This window comes from Salvelinus sp. IW2-2015, linkage group LG3, assembly GCF_002910315.2.
Source record: "Salvelinus sp. IW2-2015 linkage group LG3, ASM291031v2, whole genome shotgun sequence".
Lineage (NCBI taxonomy): Eukaryota > Metazoa > Chordata > Actinopteri > Salmoniformes > Salmonidae > Salvelinus > Salvelinus sp. IW2-2015.
In genome coordinates this window covers 27451327-27472871 of record NC_036840.1, presented here as the reverse complement: position 1 = coordinate 27472871, position 21545 = coordinate 27451327, and the positions used below count along the sequence as shown (strand labels likewise).

Below are 21545 nucleotides of genomic sequence, written 5' to 3'. Positions count from 1 at the left end.
TTGAGTGAGCAGGGTTGAAGGGTCAAGCACACTGAGAATACTCCACTGATATTGTGGCATTACCACATTTTATTGCAGAGTATATTGTAGAGAGCGAGAGCAAAAGAGGGGGAATAGAAAGGGAAATGGTAAAAGACTCATAGACACCAGCAGTGTGAGGCAGAATTGGAGTGAAGGAGCAGATTATATTTTCCAACCGAACATGTTACAGAAAAAGATAGGGGATGAGTGGAAAAGGGAAGTGGAAAGTGAGGAAGTGGGAGTCGGACTCGCGCTCCATCCCTCTTCCGTTCCGCTAAGCCGTTGACGGGAGTTCAGGCTCAGCCAGAATCAATTTCCCCGACCTGGAGTTCATTTCATCAATCAGCGCGCACACACACACACACACACGCACACGCACACACCACACAGGCTGACTTGGACCAGTTCCAGGCCCCAGTCTAACATCCCACCCCTTCCATCCCCCTCATTGGTGTAGAGCAATCAGAGCGTGCAACAGAACCGTGTACRGTCTACACTCGGTTTGTTGTTTTTATGAAATTGTTTTCATTAAATTGTTTCTAATCATAGCTAAAGTTTGTATTGCTACGGATTCCGCGATGCGGTCAGCCTTTCCCGMCTGGGACCGTAAGTTTGTCCCAGATTCCTGTTAAGTAGCAGTTAGCTGCTAGCCATCATGAAAATGGAGCAAGCTAACGCTAGCAGTGCTAGCACACCAGTGTTTCTATCCACAGCTGGGCACAAATGCTTCAGGTGTGGGATTATTTTCACACAATCACAAGATGGAGATAAGGTGTAACTGCAAYATGGACAAGGATTTGTCTGCCCTAAATGCACCACCATCAAGCATTTAAGGGAAGAGGTCCTCCGGCTGTTAGCTCGGCTGRGACCTTGCTGTAACCCAGGCAAACCAAATCTGTTTTTAATGCCTCGTATAGCAAATCTGTCGATGACTCGGGCGGTCTGATCTGTCCCAATCCAACGGACAGATGTTCAGCTCAACTCCGCGACCTGTGAGAGACTGGGCACTCGCAAGGCGTAGGAGATCATMAGGCAATCTGGCCACCCATCTATCKAAGAAAATCAGATCCAGCTATCAAACAGCTTTGCCCCGCATGAGATGGACCTAGCATCCCCGGGAGTCAACACGGATCCTTGGTGTATACCAACAGCTGGCGGCCACCCAGTGGCACCCTCCCCCACGGCCACCACAGTTCACCGGGTCCTTTCCCCATAGGATTCCTTCACTATCATTGTGGGCAGCTCGATGGTGAGAGATTTTGGCCTGCCTACGGTCTGTGGACTGACCAAGGTCCACTGTCACCCAGGAGCCTGTGGTGACCACAATATTGACACCATCATCACTCACGTAGGTTATAACAACCTTCGTTTTAGGCGATCTGTGGGAGAACTACAATCATTTTTTGAAAGACCCTCACTAGCACAGGGAAGAATAATGAATTATCTCCCATGCTACAGAAGGGGTTCGCAACATTTCAGCTGACTTTTTGCCCTAAATGAGTACCGATAGAAACTTTGCAACAACAGGAATGTCTCTTTTTGTGACAACTTTGATTTGCTGTGGGAGCAACCAACAATTTATTTTAAAGAGACTGGATTCACCCCAACCGCAGGGGTTCCAGGATTATTTCCAGCAACATCGCAAACTGTTTTCGAGACGGGGACGGACAGGGTCTGGTAGTGCTCCAGGTGATTTTKATCTTTTGAGTTCTATGGACTTTATACAACATGTTATTGGGCCCACCCTTACCTGCAGCCATACTCTGGACCTGGTTATTACCAAGGGCCTTTCTATTGACATATCCTCTATTGTTGATGTTGCTTTATCTGATCACCACTATGTATTTTTTACTGCCTTGTTGCCCGTAGCACAGGGTAATACTGAACGCATTAAGAAACACTATATTAACTCTGAAGTTGCTCCAGATTTTATTGAGTCTATGAACAATATTCCATCACTTATTCTGCCTTTCTCTTGTGATGATTTAGTTGATAACTTAAATAGCAAATTAAGGGAAACCGTTGATGCCACAGCTCCAATAAAGTTGAAAAAGGCCACATCCAAACCCGAGAGCCCTTTGGATGAGTGAGGAAACTAATAAATGAAAGAGAAATTGCAGGTCCATTATGATTTTCCGAGAAAGCAACTTGGCATATATAACAAGGCAATTAGAAATGCCAGACGGGCTCATTMTCCTAACTTGATCACTAATAATCTGAATAATTTGAGAGTGCTCTTCTCGACCATTGATGGTGTGATAAATCCTACCCCCGCAAACCTATGTGAACTTTCCCCCACATCTAAAAGTGATGAGTTTATGGTGTATTTCAGAGATAAGATAACAAACATTAGGCTGGGTATCAGTCAAGCAAGACCTGATGAGAGGTTTGATACTGTATGTACGCTAGCCCAGTGTTTCCCAACCAGGGTTGCTAGGATGGGGGTACTTGGCCTATCCACAGGGGGTACTTCAGAAGACTCATGAGACCATAGGCTTACTGGTAAAATGCATATGAAGGGGTACTTCAAGGGTAATCTGGGCAGAGCAAAATGTACTTGGCGGTACAGTAACTGGAAATGGTTGGGAACCACTGCCCTAGCCAACCACGCAAAGGCACTATGGATATATTTTCCCTGGTTGCTCAGATAAYTGATATCACAACTTAAGCCTTCACAACCCGCCTTCGCGATCCTATGCCCACCATCTTCTTCAAAACCTTTTTTGAAGTGCAAGCTATTGTTAATCACTCTCTGTTCACAGACACTTTCCCCACTGCACTAAAAACTGCTATGGTAAAACCCCTTCTGAAGAAAAGTCATCTAGATTCTTCAACTTCAACATTTTTCAAAATTTCTTCCACATTTTCGGCCAATCTCCAACCTGCCATTCTTCAGCAAAATTCTGGAGAAACTGGTGTTCAAACAGCTAAAAAACAAATATGTGCCAACTGGAATTTTTCTAAAATACAATCTGGTTTTCGTGCCCAGCCTTAGTTAAAGTGGTAAATTATCTTAGAGCCAGCACAGATGCCAAACAGCTCTCTGTCCTTGTACTCTTGGATTTAAGTGCTGCGTTCAACACGGTTGACCATGACGTCCTTCTGGACAGACTGGAGATGTGGGTTGGCCTCTACGGTCCAGTTCAAATTGGTTTAGGACCTATTTAACCGCTCAAGTTTTTTGTCATCCTTTGTGAACATAACTCAGAGAAAATTCATATCTCATGTGGTGTTCCAGAACGTTTGGTTTTTGGGCCTGGTACTGTTTAGTTTATATACTGTATGTTACCCCTTGGCAGCGTTATCAGAAAGCACAGCATTCATTTTCACTGCGACGCAGACAATACACAACTTAACATTTCTGTGTCACCAGAGGATTTTAGAGCCACGGATAAATTATTKGACTTTATTAGTGATTTAAACACTTGGATGGCTCACAACTTCCTCCAGCTAAATCAAGAAAAGAGAGGTAATTATTGTTGGAGCCAAAGCACAGATAGAGAATATGGCCGCACATTTTAATTTAAAGGCAATAAGGATAAAACAGCAGGTAAAAAGCCTAGGTGTTATTTTAGATTCTAAACTCAATTTCGAATCACACATTAGGATTGTGACCAAAATAGCTTTTTACCACCTGATGAACGTTGCCAAGGTGCTCTCAGGCTGATACAGAGAGACTCATACATGCTTTTATTACAAGCATGCTTGACTACTGTAATGCTCTCCTGTCTGATCTACCCAAGAAAGCCATTGGTCAACTGCAAAACATACAGAATGCTGCAGCATGGGTACTGACCAAGATCAGACAGAGAGCACACTTTACACCGGTCGTAAGGTCTCTGCACTGGTTGCCTGTGAGTTTTAGAATACATTTTAAGATTATTCTATTGGTTTTTAAATCAATCCATGATTGTGCACCCCAATACATGTCAGACATGCTTTTAAGTTATGTACCGAGTAGGTCCCTCAGGTCCTCTGCCACTGGCCTTTTAACTATRCTAAAGCCTAGGACCAAGAGGCATGGAGAGGCAGCCATTAGTTACTGTGCCCCCAGCCTCTCGAATAGCCTGCCAGAGAACCTGAGGGGAACCGAAACTGTGGACATTTTTAAAAGAGATCGTAAAACACACCTTTTTAGCTTTGCTTGTCCTTGGGGTGCTTTTTAGTCGTTCAGATTTTATTGTTATTCTTTTGGTTTTTTATCCTCTTGTTGTGTGGTAAATGTTTCAGTTGTTATTTTCATAGTTTTTATTTGTTTTGTTTTTCTCCTGTGAATCACATTGTGTTGCATTCCATGTCTGAAATGTGCTGTATAAATAAAGCTTGATTTGATTTGWAATGACTGCAGCAAGATAAGTTGGCCCTGTTCGAGTTATTCTAGATTGCATCCTTTACCCCTTATTTGGAATGATCACTGATCTGATATCGATCTGGATTGGTTAAAGCGAAGTATTGGAACCTGTGCTTTAACCTAGTAAAAATCAAATCAGTAAGTACTCAAAGAAGGGAGAGAGTACAGAAGGATGTAATTCACAAATATTAGAACAGGGTATTTTTCTTGCCCAGTCATCAGCTTGTTACAACCATAGCATTCGGGGGTGTAGGCTATCTAGTTGATGATTAACATTTCCAGACCAGCCAAGAACCAGGAAGTGCTGGTTTCCCTGGGTGCCTTGGATCTTTCAAGAGAGCAGAGGAAACTGAGTGGGGGGGAAATACAGAAACATAACAGTGGTTGAAAGTTTGGAGCTCTCTGAGCCGAACCACTGCTTCTGACAGATGGAGAAGCAGTCTGTCTGCAGTAAGGCATCCACACTCCTCTACTCCGCTACACTGAGTGTGTTGTGCTGCTTGAGTACATCCCTCTCGGCTCTCTCTATCCCTCTCTCGCTCCCTCTCTCTCTCTCCCCCTTTGGAAATAAGAGGCTCTTGTGAAAAGAGTTTGTTGTCCCCAGGGGTAAACCATAGATCTCATTTGTCTGTGAAGGTTGCCTGCTAGACTTGTAGACTCAGTGCTAAGCTTAATTACTCCGACTTATATATTTCTTGCCCAGAATCCTTAAACTTGCTTGCCACAGTCTTCAGAAAGTAGTTAGAGACCTRTCAAGAAGTAAATGTTGGGCTGTTGGTTCTACTAAGCTAACGTATGGAATMTTTTAAAGATGGTCATCCCATGGGTCATTTAGCCATTTGATTTTGAATGTTTAGAATCCRTGCAGGTATACAGTACCAGTCAAAAGTTTGGACACACCTACTCATTCTAGGGTTTTTCTTTATTTTGACTATTTTCTACATAGTAGAGTAAGTCTTGACKGTCTCGTCGTTGTCGGTGATCAGGCCTACCACTGTTGTCGTCGGCAAACTTAATGATGGTGTTGGAGTCATGCTTGGCCATGCAGTCATGGGTGAACAGGGAGTACAGGAGGGGACTGAGCACGCACCCCRGAGGGGCCCTTGGCAGGTGTGGATCAGCTTGGCAGGTGTGTTGTTACCTACCCTTACCACCTGGGAGCGGCCCGTCAGTAAGTCCAGGATCCAGTTGCAAAGGGAGGTGTTTAGTCCCAGGTTTGTTTGATTAGCGATGAGCTTTGATGGCACTATGGTGTTGAACGCTSATAGCATCCTCACATAGGTGTTCCTTTTGTCTAGGTGGGAAAGGGCAGTGTGGAGTGCAATAGAGATTGTATCATCTGTGGATCTGTTGGGGTGTATGCAAATTGGAAGGTCAACATTCACAAGGCCTGCTTCAGTGTTGTTTGACTCGAAGTGAGCATAAAGTTATATAGCTCGTCTGGTGGGCTCGTGTCACTGGGCAGCTCACAGCTGTGCTTCCCTTTCTTGTCTGTAATAGTTTGCAAGCCCTGCCACATCAGACAAGKCTCAGACGGTTTTGTACTATGTATTGACGCTTTTCCTGTTTGATGGTTCGTCGGAGGGCATAACGGGATTTTTTATAAGCGTCCTGGTTAGAGTCCCGCTCCTTGAAAGTGGCAGCTCTATCCTTTAGCTCAGTGGGGATGTTGCCTGTAATCCATGGCTTCTGATTGGAGTATGTACGTACGGTCACTCTGGGGATGACGTCATCAATGTACTTAATGATGAAGCCTGTGACTGATGTGGTGTACTCCTCAATGCCATCGGAGGAATCCCGGAACATATTCCAGTCTGTGCTAGCAAAACAGTCCTTTAGCTTAGCATCTGCTTCCTCTGACCACTTCCTTATTGAGCGAGTGTCGTCGTCGGATGAGTCACTGGTACCTCCTGATTTAGTTTTTGATTGTAAGAAGGAACCAGGAGGATAGAGTTATGGTCAGATTTGCCAAATGGAGGGTGAGCGAGAGCTTTGTACACATCTCTGTGTGTGGAGTAAAGGTGGTCTACAGTTTTATTTTAAAAAATGATGTTCTCTCTGGTTGCACATTTAACATGCTGGTAAAAATTAGGTAAAATGTCACGACCTGACCTGATTATGTCTCTATTTTGGTTTGGTCAGGGTGTGATTTGGGTGGGCATTCTATGTTCTATGTTTTGTATTTCTTTGTTTTGGCCGGGTATGGTTCTCAATCAGGGACAGCTGACTATCGTTGTCTCTGATTGGGAACCATACTTAGGTAGCTTTTCCCCACCGATGCTTTGTGGGTAGTTATTTTCTGTTTTGTGTTTCTGCACCTGACAGGACTGTTTCGGTTTCATTCATTCTCTTTGTTATTTTTGTTATAGTGTTCAGTTTAAATAAAAAGCATGAACACTTACGACGCTGCGCTTTGGTCAGATTATTCCTCATCCGACGACGACACCCGTGACWTAAAAGAGATTAACGTTTCCCTGCATTAAAGTCCCTGGCCACTAGGAGCGCCGCCTCTGGATGAGCATTTTCTTGTTTGCTTATGGCCGTATACAGCTCATTGAGTGCAGATTTAGTGTATTTAGACGTGTTTAGACGTGTACCTGTGAATGTATTTCAAGGCCAACCTTCAAACTCAGTGCCTCTTTGCTTGACATCATGGGGAAATCAAAATAAATCAGTCAAGACCTCAGAAAAAAAATTGTACACCTCCACAAGCAATTTCCAAACGCCTGAAGGTACCCCATTCATCTGTACAAACAATAGTACGCAAGTATAAACACCATGGGACCACACAGCCGTCATACCGCTCAGGAACGAGACGCGTTCTGTCACCTAGAAATGAACGTACTTTGGTGCGAAAAATGCAAATCAATCCCAGAACAGCAGCAAAGGACCTTGTGAAGATGCTGGAGGAAACAGGTACAAAAGTATCTATATCCACAGTAAAACGAGTCCTATATCGACATAGCCTGAAAGGCCACTCAGCAAGGAAGAAGCCACTGCTCCAGAACCGCCATAAAAAAGCCAGACTACGGTTTGCAACTGCACATGGAGACAAAGATCGTACTTGGAGAAATGTCCTCTGGTCTGATGAAACAGAAATAGAATTGTTTGGCCATAATGACCATCGTTATGTTTGGAGGAAAAAGGGGGATGCTTGCAAGACGAAGAACACCATCCCAACCGTGAAGCACGGGGGTGGCAGCATCATGTTGTGGGGGTGCTTTCTGCAGGAGGGACTGGTGAACTTCACAKAATAGATGGRGTCATGAGGAGGGAAAATGATGTAGATAWATTGAAGCAACATCTCAAGACAACCGTCAGAAATGGGTCTTCCAAATGGACAATGACCCCAAGCATACTTCCAAAGTTGTGGCAAAATGGCTTAAGGACAACAAAGTCAAGGTAGTGGAGTGGCCATCACAAAGCCCTGACCTCAATCCTATAGCAAATTTGTGGGCAGAACTGAAAAAGCATGTGCGTGCAAGGAGGCCTACAAACCTGACTCAGTTACACCATGTCTGTCAGGAGAAATGGGCCAAAKTTCACCCAACTTATTGTGGGAAGCTTGTGGAAGGCTACCCGACGCGTTTGACCCAAGTTAAACAATTTAAKGGCAATGCTACCAAATACTAATTGAGTGTATGTGAACTTCTGACCCACTGGGAATGTGATAAAGAAATAAAAGCTGAAATAAATCATTCTCTCTACTATTATTCTGACATTTCACATTCTTAAAATAAAGTGGTGATCCTAACAGACCTAAGACAGGGAATTTTTGTCTATATATGATGAATTGAATTTGGCCTTTCTGCTGTTACCCCATAGAAACACATTGCATAATACATTTATACATGGCAGAAGAGATGGGTTGATACAGCTTCCTCTTTCTCATATTGTTTTCCCATTTGCTTGATTATGCTGGCAATTGGCATCAAACAAACCATCGAACAATATAGCTCTTTCCTGTATCCACATTTTATGTCCGTTTTATATCCTTCATTACGCCCTTTATACATTTGCTGTAAGTCCATGAAGATGATTGACGCAGATGTCATGTCACTCAATAATGCGTCCGGTAATGGCTCTGTTTTATTTCCATCTTTTGTAGCTAGGTCAAAGCACATGTAACAGAGATTATCCATATCCTCAAAACCGGCATTTTGAAGCCAAAATACATCCAGATTTATATTCATAATTGATTTGTCCTCTGTTAGGTCCACAGATAAGCATCATAACCCCATATTAAGCAGCTAAACCCATCATAATTTGACTTTCTGATTCAAAATGAGGGGCTTTATACTTGAATCCGCACACTAATCAATGCCCTATCATTTCTGAGTACCCCTATCCAAAATACGGCTTTGTGTCGCATTGATTTGCAAATGCTACCCTATTAGGTACCATACCCAAAGACTGCACTTTACTCAAAATTGAGTMTATCACATTTTTGATGGCTCCAGCATGTACACTCTGGAAGGACAGATTGCTTAGTAGATTGCKGTTTCAGACTTCATCATATTTAAACTGGCGAAGGGGAAAATATTCCAGTGCTGCAGAGAAACAGCTCCTTAATTGAGAGCCAATCAACCTCGGCGTCTCTGTTAATGTCAAAAGGTACGATTTGAGTTTGGCTGAAYGTAATGAATAATTGCATCAAAGTTGGGCGCTTGCCTGGCTTAAAGACAGTGTTTGTGCGCCGGGGAGTGTGGAATAGCCAGCTGGTGCTATTTGATTTTCCCTTCATCTCAGRGCACTAGTGAGTTGAATACAACCACCTCTCTTCCTCATGCTCTTGTCTATTCTGTACCAGATATAGTCTAGATTAGCTGCCACTGTGTCCACAACAAAGACACTCGTCTTAAGGATCTACATAATTCATTGGAAGCTGATAACTCTTGTGTGTATAGGTTATGTAATTTATAATGTTTGTAGTATCAGGCTTTTTTAAATATCTCAATCAGTTTGATTCTGCAGGGCAGCTCCAATGGGCTGCTTTGTCATTGCATTGCCTGAGGTTTCCTACCCCCGCTGTTTTGGATCCCGCTGTTCTGGAATCAACTCTGAAACTCCTATTCTCTTTCATAGTCCATTGATCAAAACGGAACCTACTGTAGCCACTGGGATAACACCAAGGTATTGCCGTATGCAATGTTGGAGGAGCTTTCMTCCCCCCTCTTAAAAAGCTTGATGTTTCTCCCTTAGATTCTCGCCAATGAGCATTTACGATCAGCGCGGTGTCCGTCTTTGCAAACGCAGAGGTGTAAATTGGCCTTTGAAGCCGTGGGATATCAGAGAGGCTGTGATGATTTCTTTCAAATTATGAATTATTTTTCTCAGTCTGTTCTGTGAAACCCTTTGTTCAATAGTACTCATCAATGTTTGATTATTAGATTTTAAAACGAAAAAGSACCTGTGAATTCTGTGCGAACACCTATTCATGGACGGAATTTTGAGTTTTGATAATGCATTTTCTTCTGTTGCATCAGAGGGATGGAGTAGTTTAGCTTGAACAATTAGTTTTCTATTCAAATGTCTTGCCATCAGTTGCTCACAATTTCTCCTCTTGTCTGGAGATTGCTCCCTTTTTCTGTTTCCCTGGTTAATTGGTTTAAGGTTATTGTGTTCAATTATTGTGGGATTAGGGAAAATATAATTGAGGTTAAACAATATTAATAGACAGTGTTCCTCAACGAGTGGTCGTCCTGAGTAGCCGACAACAAAAATTGTGTACCACCATTGGCTTCTGTACTAAATAATATTATATTATGATTAATTAATGGTATTCTGTTTCAGTGTGTTTACATGCATGCGTTAATGTAGCATGGAGATTTTTGGGGGTGCATCAGCCTGGCCTACATGCATCAGCCTGGCCTACATGCATCAGCTTGGCCTACACCTGTTCTGTGATGTACAGTGCATTCGGAAAGTATTCAGACCCCTTGTCTTTTTCCACATTTTGTTACTTTTTAGTCTTGTTCTAAAATATATTACATTTTTTTCCTTATCAATTGACACACAATACCCCATAATAACAAAGCGAAAAGTTTATTTTTTATTTTAATTTTTGGTAATTTATTAAAAATAAAACAGAAATACCCTTATTTACATAAGTATTCAGACCCTTTCCAATGAGACTCGAAATTGAGCTCAGGTGCATCCTGCTTCCATTGATCATCCTTGAGTTCTACTACTTGATTGGTGTCCACCTGTGGTAAATTCAATTGATTGGACATGATTTGGAAAGCCACACACCTGTCTATATAAGTTCCCACAGTTGACAGTGCATGTCAGAGCTAAAGGAATTGTCCGTAGAGCTCCGAGACAGGATTGTGTCGAGACACAGATCTGGAGAAGGGTACCAAAAAATGTCTACAGCATTGAATGTCCCCAAGAACACAGTGACCTCCATCATTCTTAAATGGAAGAAGTTTGGAACCACCAAGACTCTTCCTAGAGCTGGCCGCCCGGCCAAACTGAGCAATCGGGGGAAGGGCCTTGGTCAGGGAGGTGACCAAGAACCAAATGGTCACTCTGACAGAGCTCCAGAGTTCCTCTGTGGAGATGGGAGAACCTTCCAGAAGGACAACCATCTCTGCTGCAGTCCAAAAATCAGGCCTTTATGGTAGAGAGGCCAGGCGGAAGCCACACCTCAGTAAAAGGCATATGACAGCCTACTTGGAGTTACTTGGAGTTTGCCAAAAGGCACCTAAAGGACTCTGGCCACGAGAAACAAGATTCTCTGGTCTGTTGAAGCCAAGATTGAACTCTTTGGCCTGAATACCAAGTGTCACGTCTGGAGGAAACCTGCAACAATCGCTACGGTGAAGTGTGGTGGCAGTATCATGCTGTGGGGATGTTTTTCTCTGCGGCAGGGGCTGGGAGACTAGTCAGGATTGAGGGAAAGATGAACGTAGCAAAGTACAGAGAGATCCTTGATGATAACCAGGACAACGACCCTAAGCACACAGCCAAGACAACGCAGGAGTGGCTTCGGTCAAGTCCCAATGTCATTTCGCTTCACTCGCAATAACATCTGCTAACCATGTTGTATGTGACCAATACAATTTGATTTGATGTCCTTGAGTGGCCCAGCCAGAGCCCGGACTTTAAACCTATCGAACATTTCTGGAGAGACCTGAAAATAGCTGTGCAGCGTCTCTCCCCATCCAACCTGACGGAGCTTGAGACGATCTGCAGAAAATAATGGGAGAACCTCCCCAAATAGGTTCAAGCGTCATACCCAAGAAAACGCGAGGCTGCCAAAGGTGCTTCAACAAAGTACTGAGTAAAGGGTCTGAATACTTATGTAAATGTGATATTTCTGTTTTTGCTTTGTCATTATGGGGTATTGTCTGTAGATTGAGGGGGAAAAAACAATTTAATCAATTTTAGAATAAGGCTGTGATGTACCAAAATGTGGAAAAAGTAAAGGGGTCTGAATACTTACCGAATGCAATGTATATAATGTCATTGTTTCTCTTGGTACGATTTACTATTGACTGTTTGACATGAATAATGGGTCATTTAAAAGGGGTAGTTAATAATGTTATGCCAGGACTTTTCAGAGGGAGAAACATCAGGTAAAGGTAGTCACAGATGTATGCAGGAACGTTGGCGACGTTAGATATTAGCAGAGCCCTTCAAGAAAAACATCTGGCATAATTCATAGCAACATTGAGCCGTGGTGAATGTGTGGAGACAGTCAGTGGTAAATTGTACCAATATATACATCACAGAACAGGTGTAGGCCAGGCTGATGCATTTCCATGAATGTTCCATGAATGTATTCACCCCCAAAAATCATCCATGCTACATTTACACACTGAAGCAGAATACCATTAATTAATCATAATATAATATTATTAAGTTCAAAAGCCAATGGTGGAACACATTTTTTGTTGTCGGCTACTCAGGACGGCCACTCGTTGAGGAACACTATGTTAAAACAGTTTAACCTCAATTATGTTTCCCCTAATCACACAAATGAACAATCCGAAACCAATAAACCAGGGAGAAAGAAAAGAGAGCAATCTCCGGACAAGAGGAGAAATTGTGTCTAGCCGATGGCAAGACATTTGCCTACCCTTACTTGATATTTCCCCCTCTGGAAAGTCCTGGCATAACTTTGTTAACGAACCCTTTTAAATGACACATTATTCAAGTCAATTGGTGATTCTACAGTCTAAAGTCCTTCCATAACCCACACTGAAGCCATTGTTATCTTCCCTTTGCTAGCTCCCTACTGATGCTCTGGTTGGTTATCTCCCTCCACTATCATCATGTCGCTAACTCTCCTTGTTGTCTGGTGCAGGCCATGGTGGAGACTGTGAACAACCTGCTTCAGCCCCAGGCCCAGTCGGCGTGGAGGGACCTGAGCACCGGGGAGCAGTTGAGAGCAGCCACCATGCTACTGGACACGGTGGAGCAAGGAGCCTTCGTCCTGGCCGACAACCTGCTCAAGACGGACATCGTGCAGGAGAACACCGACAACATTCGTGAGTACAGACCGAGACCCATGTACACACACAGAGGCATAATGTCCACTCACACCAGGCACGAACATTAAATTAGATCTTATCACACACACACATGCATGAAGGCAGGCGGTCGTACACACACACACACACACACACACACACACACACAACACACACACACACACACACAACACACACACACACACACCACACAACACACACACACACACACACACCACACACACACACACACAGTGTTATAACTTATTGATGTGGCAAAAAGAACTCTTCAGACACTGTTTTGTGAACACAAGAGGAGCTGTCAACCTGCCAGAACATGATTTCTGGAATGTGTAAGAGACACGATTGACTGAATGTTTTACAAACCTTTTCGTAGTCGTCATAGGACAGTGTGATCAAACACTGTCATCTCTTGATGTACTGTATATTTGTACTTCTGGAATATACAAGCTTGGTCCTGTGTGGCTCAGTTGGTAGAGCATGACCCCTTGCACTGCCAGGATTGTGGGTTTGATTCCCGCTGGGGCCACCAATATGAAAATGTATGCACGCACCACTCTAAGTCGCTTCCGGTAAAAGTGTCTGCTGAATGGGATATGTTATATTATTGTGTTACGATATACTGTACACACAAAGAGTAGAACATTTTACCTAGCGAAACGAGCAGGAAAAGTGTCTAGTCTGAAAGAGCAGTGGCTGTTGTCCAATCACGTCGGATTAAACAGATTACCACGTTTGCCAGTAATATGAGCATTAAGCCATCCTAATGTGATTTGTTTTGGTCGTCTAAGGAAATCAATTTGGACAAACTAAGTTCCTGTACAGTCATGCAGCCTCTGCGTCCCAAATGGCATCTTATTCCCGATATAGTGCACTACTTTTGACCCGAGCCCTATCGGGCCCTACATAAGGAATAGGGTTCCATTTGAGACGCATCCAGAGTCTTAGTCATTGTTTGAGTTTAGTTTCAAGTTTCACGTTTTATTAGTCGCATGGACACCATCAAACGAAACTTAATAATAAAGGTTAATAAATATTATGAATACCAACATAAAGTAAATGGCTCAGTAGAATAGAATAAACATTTTAGCATAAGTATAATACAGGAAGGCACAATTTATAGTCCAGTATTTATACATGTATTGGGGATGAGGGGCAGTTTTAAACTGAGCAGTATAATAAGAGTCTGGTAGCAGCAGTTGTGATGTGTGTGTGTGTGTAGCATGAATGTTTATGTGTGTGTGTGTATGTCTGTGTGGTTGGGTGCATGCGTGAGTGCATGAGTGAGTGCATCAGTGCTAAGGTGTGGAGAATCAGAGCAGGTGGTCAGTCCAGTTCCAGTGTTCAGCAGTCTGATGGCTTGTAGATACCAACAGGCTCAGAGACAGATTCTATCAGACCTCATGCTCTGATACCGTCTGCCCGACAGTAAGGGAGAGAACAGCTCGTGGCCGGGGTGTGTGTGTGGTGTTTGAGTTTAGGCCAAATCTAAGCTAGTGTATTCAAGTTTTTTCAGAACCTGAATGTGATCATTTAGATATTGGGATATATTGTAAAACAAGTTATCCAATGATTGTTCCATGGAGGCAAGATGGTTTTTGATGTAGTATTGTATAACTTTTATACTGAACAAAAATATAAAAGCAACATGTAGCAATTTCAACAATTGTACTGCGTTACTGTTCATATAAGGAAATCAGTCAATTGAAATAAACGAATTAGGCCCTAATCTATAGATTTCACATGACCAGGCAGGGGCACAGTAATGATTGGGCCTGGGAGGGCATAGGCCCACTCACTTGGGAGCCAGGCCCAGCCAATCAGAATGAGATTTTCCCCACAAAAGGGCTTTATTCCAAAGAAAGACTCCTCAGTTTCATCAGCTGTCCAGGTGGCTGGTCTCAGAGGATCCCGTAGGTAAAGAAGCCGGATGTGGAGGTCTTGGGCTGGCTTGGTTACACGTGGTCTGCGGCTGTGAGGCCAGTTGGACGTACTGCCAAATTCTCAAAAATAACTTTAGGAGGCGGCTTATTGTAGAGAAATTAACATTACATTTCCTGGCAACAGTTCTGGTAGGCATTCCTGCAGTCAGGATACCAATTACATGCTCCCACAAATCTTGAGACATCTGTGGCATTGTGTTGTGACAAAACTGCACTTTTAAGTCGCCCAGCACAAGGTTCACCTGTGTAATAATCATGCTGTTTAATCATCTTATTTATATGCCACACCTGTCAAGTGGATGGATTATCTTGGCAGAGGAGAAATACTCACTAAGGGATGTAAACWAATTTGTGCACAAAATTTGAGAGAAGTAAGCTTTTTGTGCGTATGGAACATTTCTGGGATCTTTTATTTCAGCTCATGAAACATGGGACCAACACTTTACATGTTGCATTTATATTTTAGTTCAGTCTACATAGCTATTGCATAGACTTATATTTAGACTTATGGATGCCACCCATTAGATAAAATACAGAACGGTTCCGTATTTCACTGAAAGAATAAACGTCTTGTTTTCGAGATGATAGTTTCTGGATTCGYCCATATGAATGACCTAAGGCTCGTATTTCTGTGTGTTATTATGTTATAACTAAGTCTATGATTTGATAGAGCAGTCTGACTGAGCGATGGTAGGCACCAGCAGGCTCGTAAGCATTCATTCAAACAGCACTTTCGTGCGTTTTGCCAGCAGCTCGTCGCTGTGCTTCAAGCATTGAGCTGTTTATGACTTCAAGCCTATCAACTCCCGAGATTAGGCTGGTGTAACCGATGTGAAATGGCTAGCTAGTTAGTGGGGTGCGCGCTAATAGCGTTTCAAACATCACTCGTTTTGAGACTTGGAGTGGTTGTTCCCCCCGCGGCTTTTGTGGAGCGATGTGTTCCTGGTTCGAGCCCAGGTAGGGGCGAGGAGAGGGACGGAAGCTATACTGTTACACTGGCAATACTAAAGTGCCTATAACAACATCCAATCGTCAAAGGTATATGAAATACAAATCGTATAGAGAGAAATTGTCCTATAATTCCTATAATAACTACAACCTAAAACTTCTTACCTGGGAATATTGACTCCTGTTAAAAGGAACCACCAGCTTTCATATGTTCTCATGTTCTGAGCAAGGAACTTAAACGTTAGCTTTTTTACATGGCACATATTGCACTTTTACTTTCTTCTCCAACACTTTGTTTTTGCATTATTTAAACCAAATCGAACATGTTTCATTTTATTTGAGGCTAAATTGATTTTATTGATATATTATATTAAGTTAAAATAAGTGTTCATTCAGTATTGTTTCAATTGTCATTATTACAAATGCATTTTTTTTTAAATAGGCCGATTAATCGGCATCAGCTTTTTTTGGTCCTCCAATAATCGGTATCGGCGTTGAAAAATCATAATCGGTCGACCTCTAATTGATATATATATATATATATATATATATTAAAAGCAGTTGGGTGATAGTGGATTTGTTTACACTCTCCCCTGATTGCCCTTAGCTGTCAGTTTTTGCAGAAAACGTCCATGTACACAGAAATGAAATTCTTAAAACATCTCAATGTTCTGGCCTATGCCCCTGGGTGAGGAAACGAGAAGATACAGTGAGGCTTTGAACAACTGTTGTTGAATTGTAGACTTAACAAATCAACAGTTTACATTTCAAACGGTTGTTGAACACAGTTGTAAGGAAGAGGGAAAGACGAGGGGAAGGAGGCGAGTGAATAAAACATGTTTGCGAGCTCTTGAAACTACCAGCGTGTATCCAGCATTTGGGAAAGATAATGTTATTATATAGCGCCCTTAGCATAAAAGGGATTTCTTTAAGCTCCTGCTGCCATGGCAACCTTAACATGTAGGTCTGACAAGTCGAATGAAGCAGCCTAGGTTGGGGAATTAACAACATGGGAATTTATTGTCTATGGTACTCAATTTATCCGGGTATTAAGGGATCCCAGCCGTGTTTGGAAGGAAACTAAGCAATCCCCTCATGGTGAACTACTGMTMTTTTTATATCCTTCATGGAGGTAGTCTGGTTAATCGTGCACAGTGACATGTTTACTAGGCCTTCACTTACGGTTTGCTCTGTTGAGTTTGCCAGCCAATGAGGTTTGTTTGTCCCCCGCGGTCACAGGTGCCCACCCCGTCATGTACATACATAAGTATTTAGACACCACAAAATAACCATGTCAAGTCATTGTATTTGTTACATGCGCCGAATACAGCAGGTGTAGACTTTACATTAAAATGCTTACTTACAAGCCCTTTCTCAACAATGCATAGTTAAATTAGCTAAATAAAAAAAGGAAATAGTAACAATAAATTAACAATAATGATGCTATATGCAAGGAGTACCGGTACCGAGGCAATGTGCAGAGGTACGAGGTAGGTGAGGTAATATGTACATGTAGGTAGGGGTAAAAGTGACTAGGCAATCAGGATAGATAATTAACAAGAGTAGTTGCAGTCTGGGTGTATCTGGCATCAATATGCATGTGTGTATGAGTGTGTATGCATGTGTGTATGAGTGTGTATATATACAGTTGATGTCAGAAGTTTACATACACCTTAGCCAAATACATTTAAACTCTGTTTTTTTACAAATCCTGACATTTTATCCTTGTAAAAATTCCCTGTCTCAGGTCAGTTTGGATCACCACTTTATTTTAAGAAGGTGAAATGTCAGAATAATGGTAGAGAGTGATTTATTAAAGCATTTATTTCTTTCATCACATTCCCAGAGGGTCATAAGTTTACATACACTCYGTTAGTATTTGGTAGCATTGCCTTTAAATTGTTTAACTTGGGTCAAACATTTTGTGGAGCCTTCCACAAGCTTCCCACAATAAGTTGGGTGAATTTTGGCCCATTCCTCCTGACAGAGCTGGTGTAACTGAATCAGGTTTGTAGGTCTCCTTGCTCGCACACGCTTTTTCAGTTCTGCCCACAAATTTTCTATGGGATTGAGGTCAGGGCTTTGTAATGGCCACTCCAATACCTTGACTTGTGTTTTACTTAAGCATTTTGCCACAACTTTGGAAGTATGCTTGGGGTCATTGTCCATTTGGAAGACCATTTGCGACGAAGCTTAACTTCCTGCTGATGTCTGAGATTGTGCTTCAAAATATCCACATCATTTTCCCTCATGATGCCATCTATTTTGTGAAGTGCACCAGTCATCCTGCAGCTAACCACCCGCACAACTGATGTTGCCACCCCCGTGCTTCACGGTTTGGGATGGTGCTCTTCGGCTTGCAAGCTCCCCTTTTTCCTCCAAACATAATGATGGTCATTATGGCCAAACAGTTTCTATTTTGTTTCATCGACCAGAGGACATTTCTCCAAAAAGTACAATCTTTGTCCCCATGTGCAGTTGCAAACCGTAGTCTGGCTGTTTTTATGGCGGTTCTGGACCAGGTGCTTTGTTATGCTGGTGAATGAGGACCCCAAAAGCGACGTAATAGAAACAGAGTCTTTATTCCAGTATCAAACAAAGCAATGATTCTCCTGGATATATCAAAGGTAAATCCAAACAGGAAACTGAAATCCTCTCGTCAGTAGAGAGGACCGACTGGAGACGCGACGCACAGACTGCAGGTCGCTTCAGGAAGGCCAGGCCGTAGCTGACATAGACAGCCGTGCTCACGACGCGCATCTGAAGAAGGCAAAAACACGACGGGCGGAACAAGGCACAGGACAGCAAACATCAAACAAGAATCCGACAAGGACAGAAGCGGAAAACAGAGGGAGAATAGGGACTCTAATCAGAGGGCAAAATGGGGACAGGTGTGAAGAGTAAATGAGGTCGTTAGGGGAAGAAGAAAACAGCTGGGAGCAGGAAGGAACGAGAGAGAGGGGAGAGGGAGGAGGAGAGAGAGGGATAGAAAGAGGGAAAGACCTAAAAGACCAGCAGAGGAAGCACAGGGACAAGACATGATGAATCAAAGCAAAACATGACAGTACCCCCACTCACCGAGCGCCTCCTGGCCACTCGAGGAGGAACCCTGGCGGCAACGAAGGAAATCGACAATCAACGAAACGGTCCCAGCAACGTCCCGAGAATGGAAGCCAACTCCCTCTCCTCAGCGACGTAACCCTCCCAACTCCACGTAAGTGACTGGGACAACGTCCGGAACGCATGTCCATGATCTTCCGTACCTTGTATATAGGAGCCGGCCCTCGACAAGGACGGCGGGGGGGGGAGGGGGAAGAGCGAACGGGGAGCGCGAAAGATAAAGGCTTGACCCAAAAGACATGGAAGGACAGGGTGGACGGTCGACGCAAGATGTCCGCGGCAGAAGCAGTCGCGACAGCGACAGGATTGAACGACCGTGGATAGACCGGAACGGACCAGACTAACCGCGGGTCAATCTTGCGAAATCTGTCGTAAGGCGGAAGGGTTACGAAGTGGAGACGCAGCACTCTCTGACCTGCGACCCCAAAATTACCCCTAGCTCTTAAATCCTTACGATTACTTGGCGGCTCTCACAGCTGCGCCCGTGTAACGGCAAAGTGCAGACCTGACCTCCTCCAGGTGCGCTCACAACGTTGGACAAAAACCTGAGGCGGACGGGAACGCTGGACTCGGCGAGCTGGGACGAGAACAGAGGAGGCTGGTACCCAAGACTACTCTGGAAACGGAGATAGCCCGGTACGCAGACGAAGGAAGCGAGTTGTGAGCGTCCTCAGCCCAGGGGAGCTGTTCTGCCCAAGACGCAGGGTTTCGAAACGAAAGGCTGCGTAATATGCGACCAATCGACTGATTGGCCCTTTCTGCTTGACCGTTAGACTGGGGATGAAACCCGAAGAGAGACTGACGGAAGCACCAATCAAACGACAGAACTCCCTCCAAAACTGTGACTGAATTGCGGCCTCTGTCCTGAAACGGCGTCTAACGGGAGGCCATGAATTCTGAACACATTCTCAATGATGATTTGTGTCGCGTCTCCTTAGCGGAAGGAAAGCTTAGCGAGGGGAATGAAATGTGCCGCCTTAGAGAACCTATCGATAACCGTAAGAATCACAGTCTTCCCCGCAGACGAAGGCAGACCGGTAATAAGTCTAAGCGCATGTGAGACCATGGTCGAGAGGAATGGGAAGCCGGTCTGAGACGACCGGCAGGAGGAGATTACCTGACTTAGTCTGCGCGCAGTCCGAAACAAGCAGCCACGAAACGGCGCGTGTCCCGCTCCTGAGTAGGCCAACCAAACGCTGGCGAATAGAAGCAAGCGTACCCGCGAACGCCGGGGTGGCCAGCTAACTTGGCAGAGTGAGCCCACTGAAGAACAGCCAGACGAGTAGAGACAGGAACGAACAGAAGGTTACTAGGACAAGGCGCGGCGGCGACGCAGTGTGAGTGAGTGCTTGCTTTACCTGTCTCTCAATTCCCCAGACAGTCACCCGACAACACGCCCTTCTGTGAGAATCCCTCTGTCGGTAGAAGCCACAGAAGAACTAAAGAGACGGGATAAGGCATCAGGCTTGGTGTTCTTATTTCCCGACGATAGGAAATCAGCGAACTCGAAACGAGCGAAAAACAACGCCCAACGAGCTTGACGTGCCATTAAGTCGTGTTGGCAGAACGATGTATCAAGTTCTTATGGTCAGTCCAACGACAAAAGGGACGGTCGCCCCTCCAACCACTGTCGCCATTCGCCTATGGCTAAGCGGATGGCGAGCAGTTCGCGGTTACCCACATCAAGTTGCGTTCCGATGGCGACAGCGATGAGAAAAGTACGCGCAAGGATGGACCTTATCGTCAGAATGAAGCGCTGAAACAGAATGGCTCCCACGCCCACCTCTGAAGCGTCAACCTCGACAATGATTGTCTAGTGACGTCAGGAGTAACAAAGGATAGGGCGGATGTAAAACGCTTCTGAGGAGATCAAAAGCTCCCTGGGCGGAACCGGACACTTAAAGCAAGTCTTGACAGAAGTCAGAGCTGTGAGAGGGGCAGCACTTGACCGAAATTACGATGAACGCCGATAGAAAATTAGCGAAACCGAGAAAGCGTCGCAACTCGGACACGTGGACTTAGGAACGGGCCAATCGCTGACAGCCTGGACCTTAGCGGGATCCATCTGAATGCCTTCAGCGGAAATAACAGAACCGAGAAATGTGACAGAGGGAGACATGAAAGCGCACTTCTCAGCCTTCACGTAGAGACAATTCTCTAAAAGGCGCTGGAGTAACGCGTCGAACGTGCTGAACATGAATCTCGAGTGACGGTGAAAAAATCAGGATATCGTCAAGGTAAACGAAAACAAAAATGTTCAGCATGTTCTCTCAGTACATCATTAACTAATGCCTGAAAGACAGCTGAGCATTAGCGAGACCGAACGGCAGAACCCGGTATTCAAAATGCCCTAACGGAGTGTTAAACGCGTTTTCCACTCGTCCCCCTCTCTGATGCGTACGAGATGGTAAGCGTTACGAAGGTCCAACTTAGTAAAGAACCTGGCTCCCTGCAAAATCTCGAAGGCTGACGACATAAGGGGAGCGGATAACGATTCTTAACCGTTATGTCATTTCAGCCCTCAATCCACGCAGGGGCGCAAGATACCGTCCTTCTTCTTAACAAAGAAAAACCCCGCTCCGGCGGGAGAGGAAGAAGGCACCACGGTACCGGGCGTCGAGAAAGACAACAGACAGATAATCCTCGAGAGCCTTACGTCGGGAG

The 21545-nt window shown here is 44.1% G+C and overlaps 1 protein-coding gene across 2 annotated transcripts in view; it reads left to right on the top strand.

The window, feature by feature from the left end:
* The window catches only part of LOC111954048 (adhesion G protein-coupled receptor L3), a 314128-nt gene that overhangs the window by 222486 nt on the left and 70097 nt on the right, over positions 1-21545 (top strand). For both annotated transcript variants that reach the window (XM_023973590.1, XM_023973557.1), the window contains exon 11: positions 12684-12867. In XM_023973590.1, the coding sequence (XP_023829358.1) occupies positions 12684-12867 (184 nt within the window). The remainder of the gene's footprint in view (positions 1-12683; positions 12868-21545) is intronic.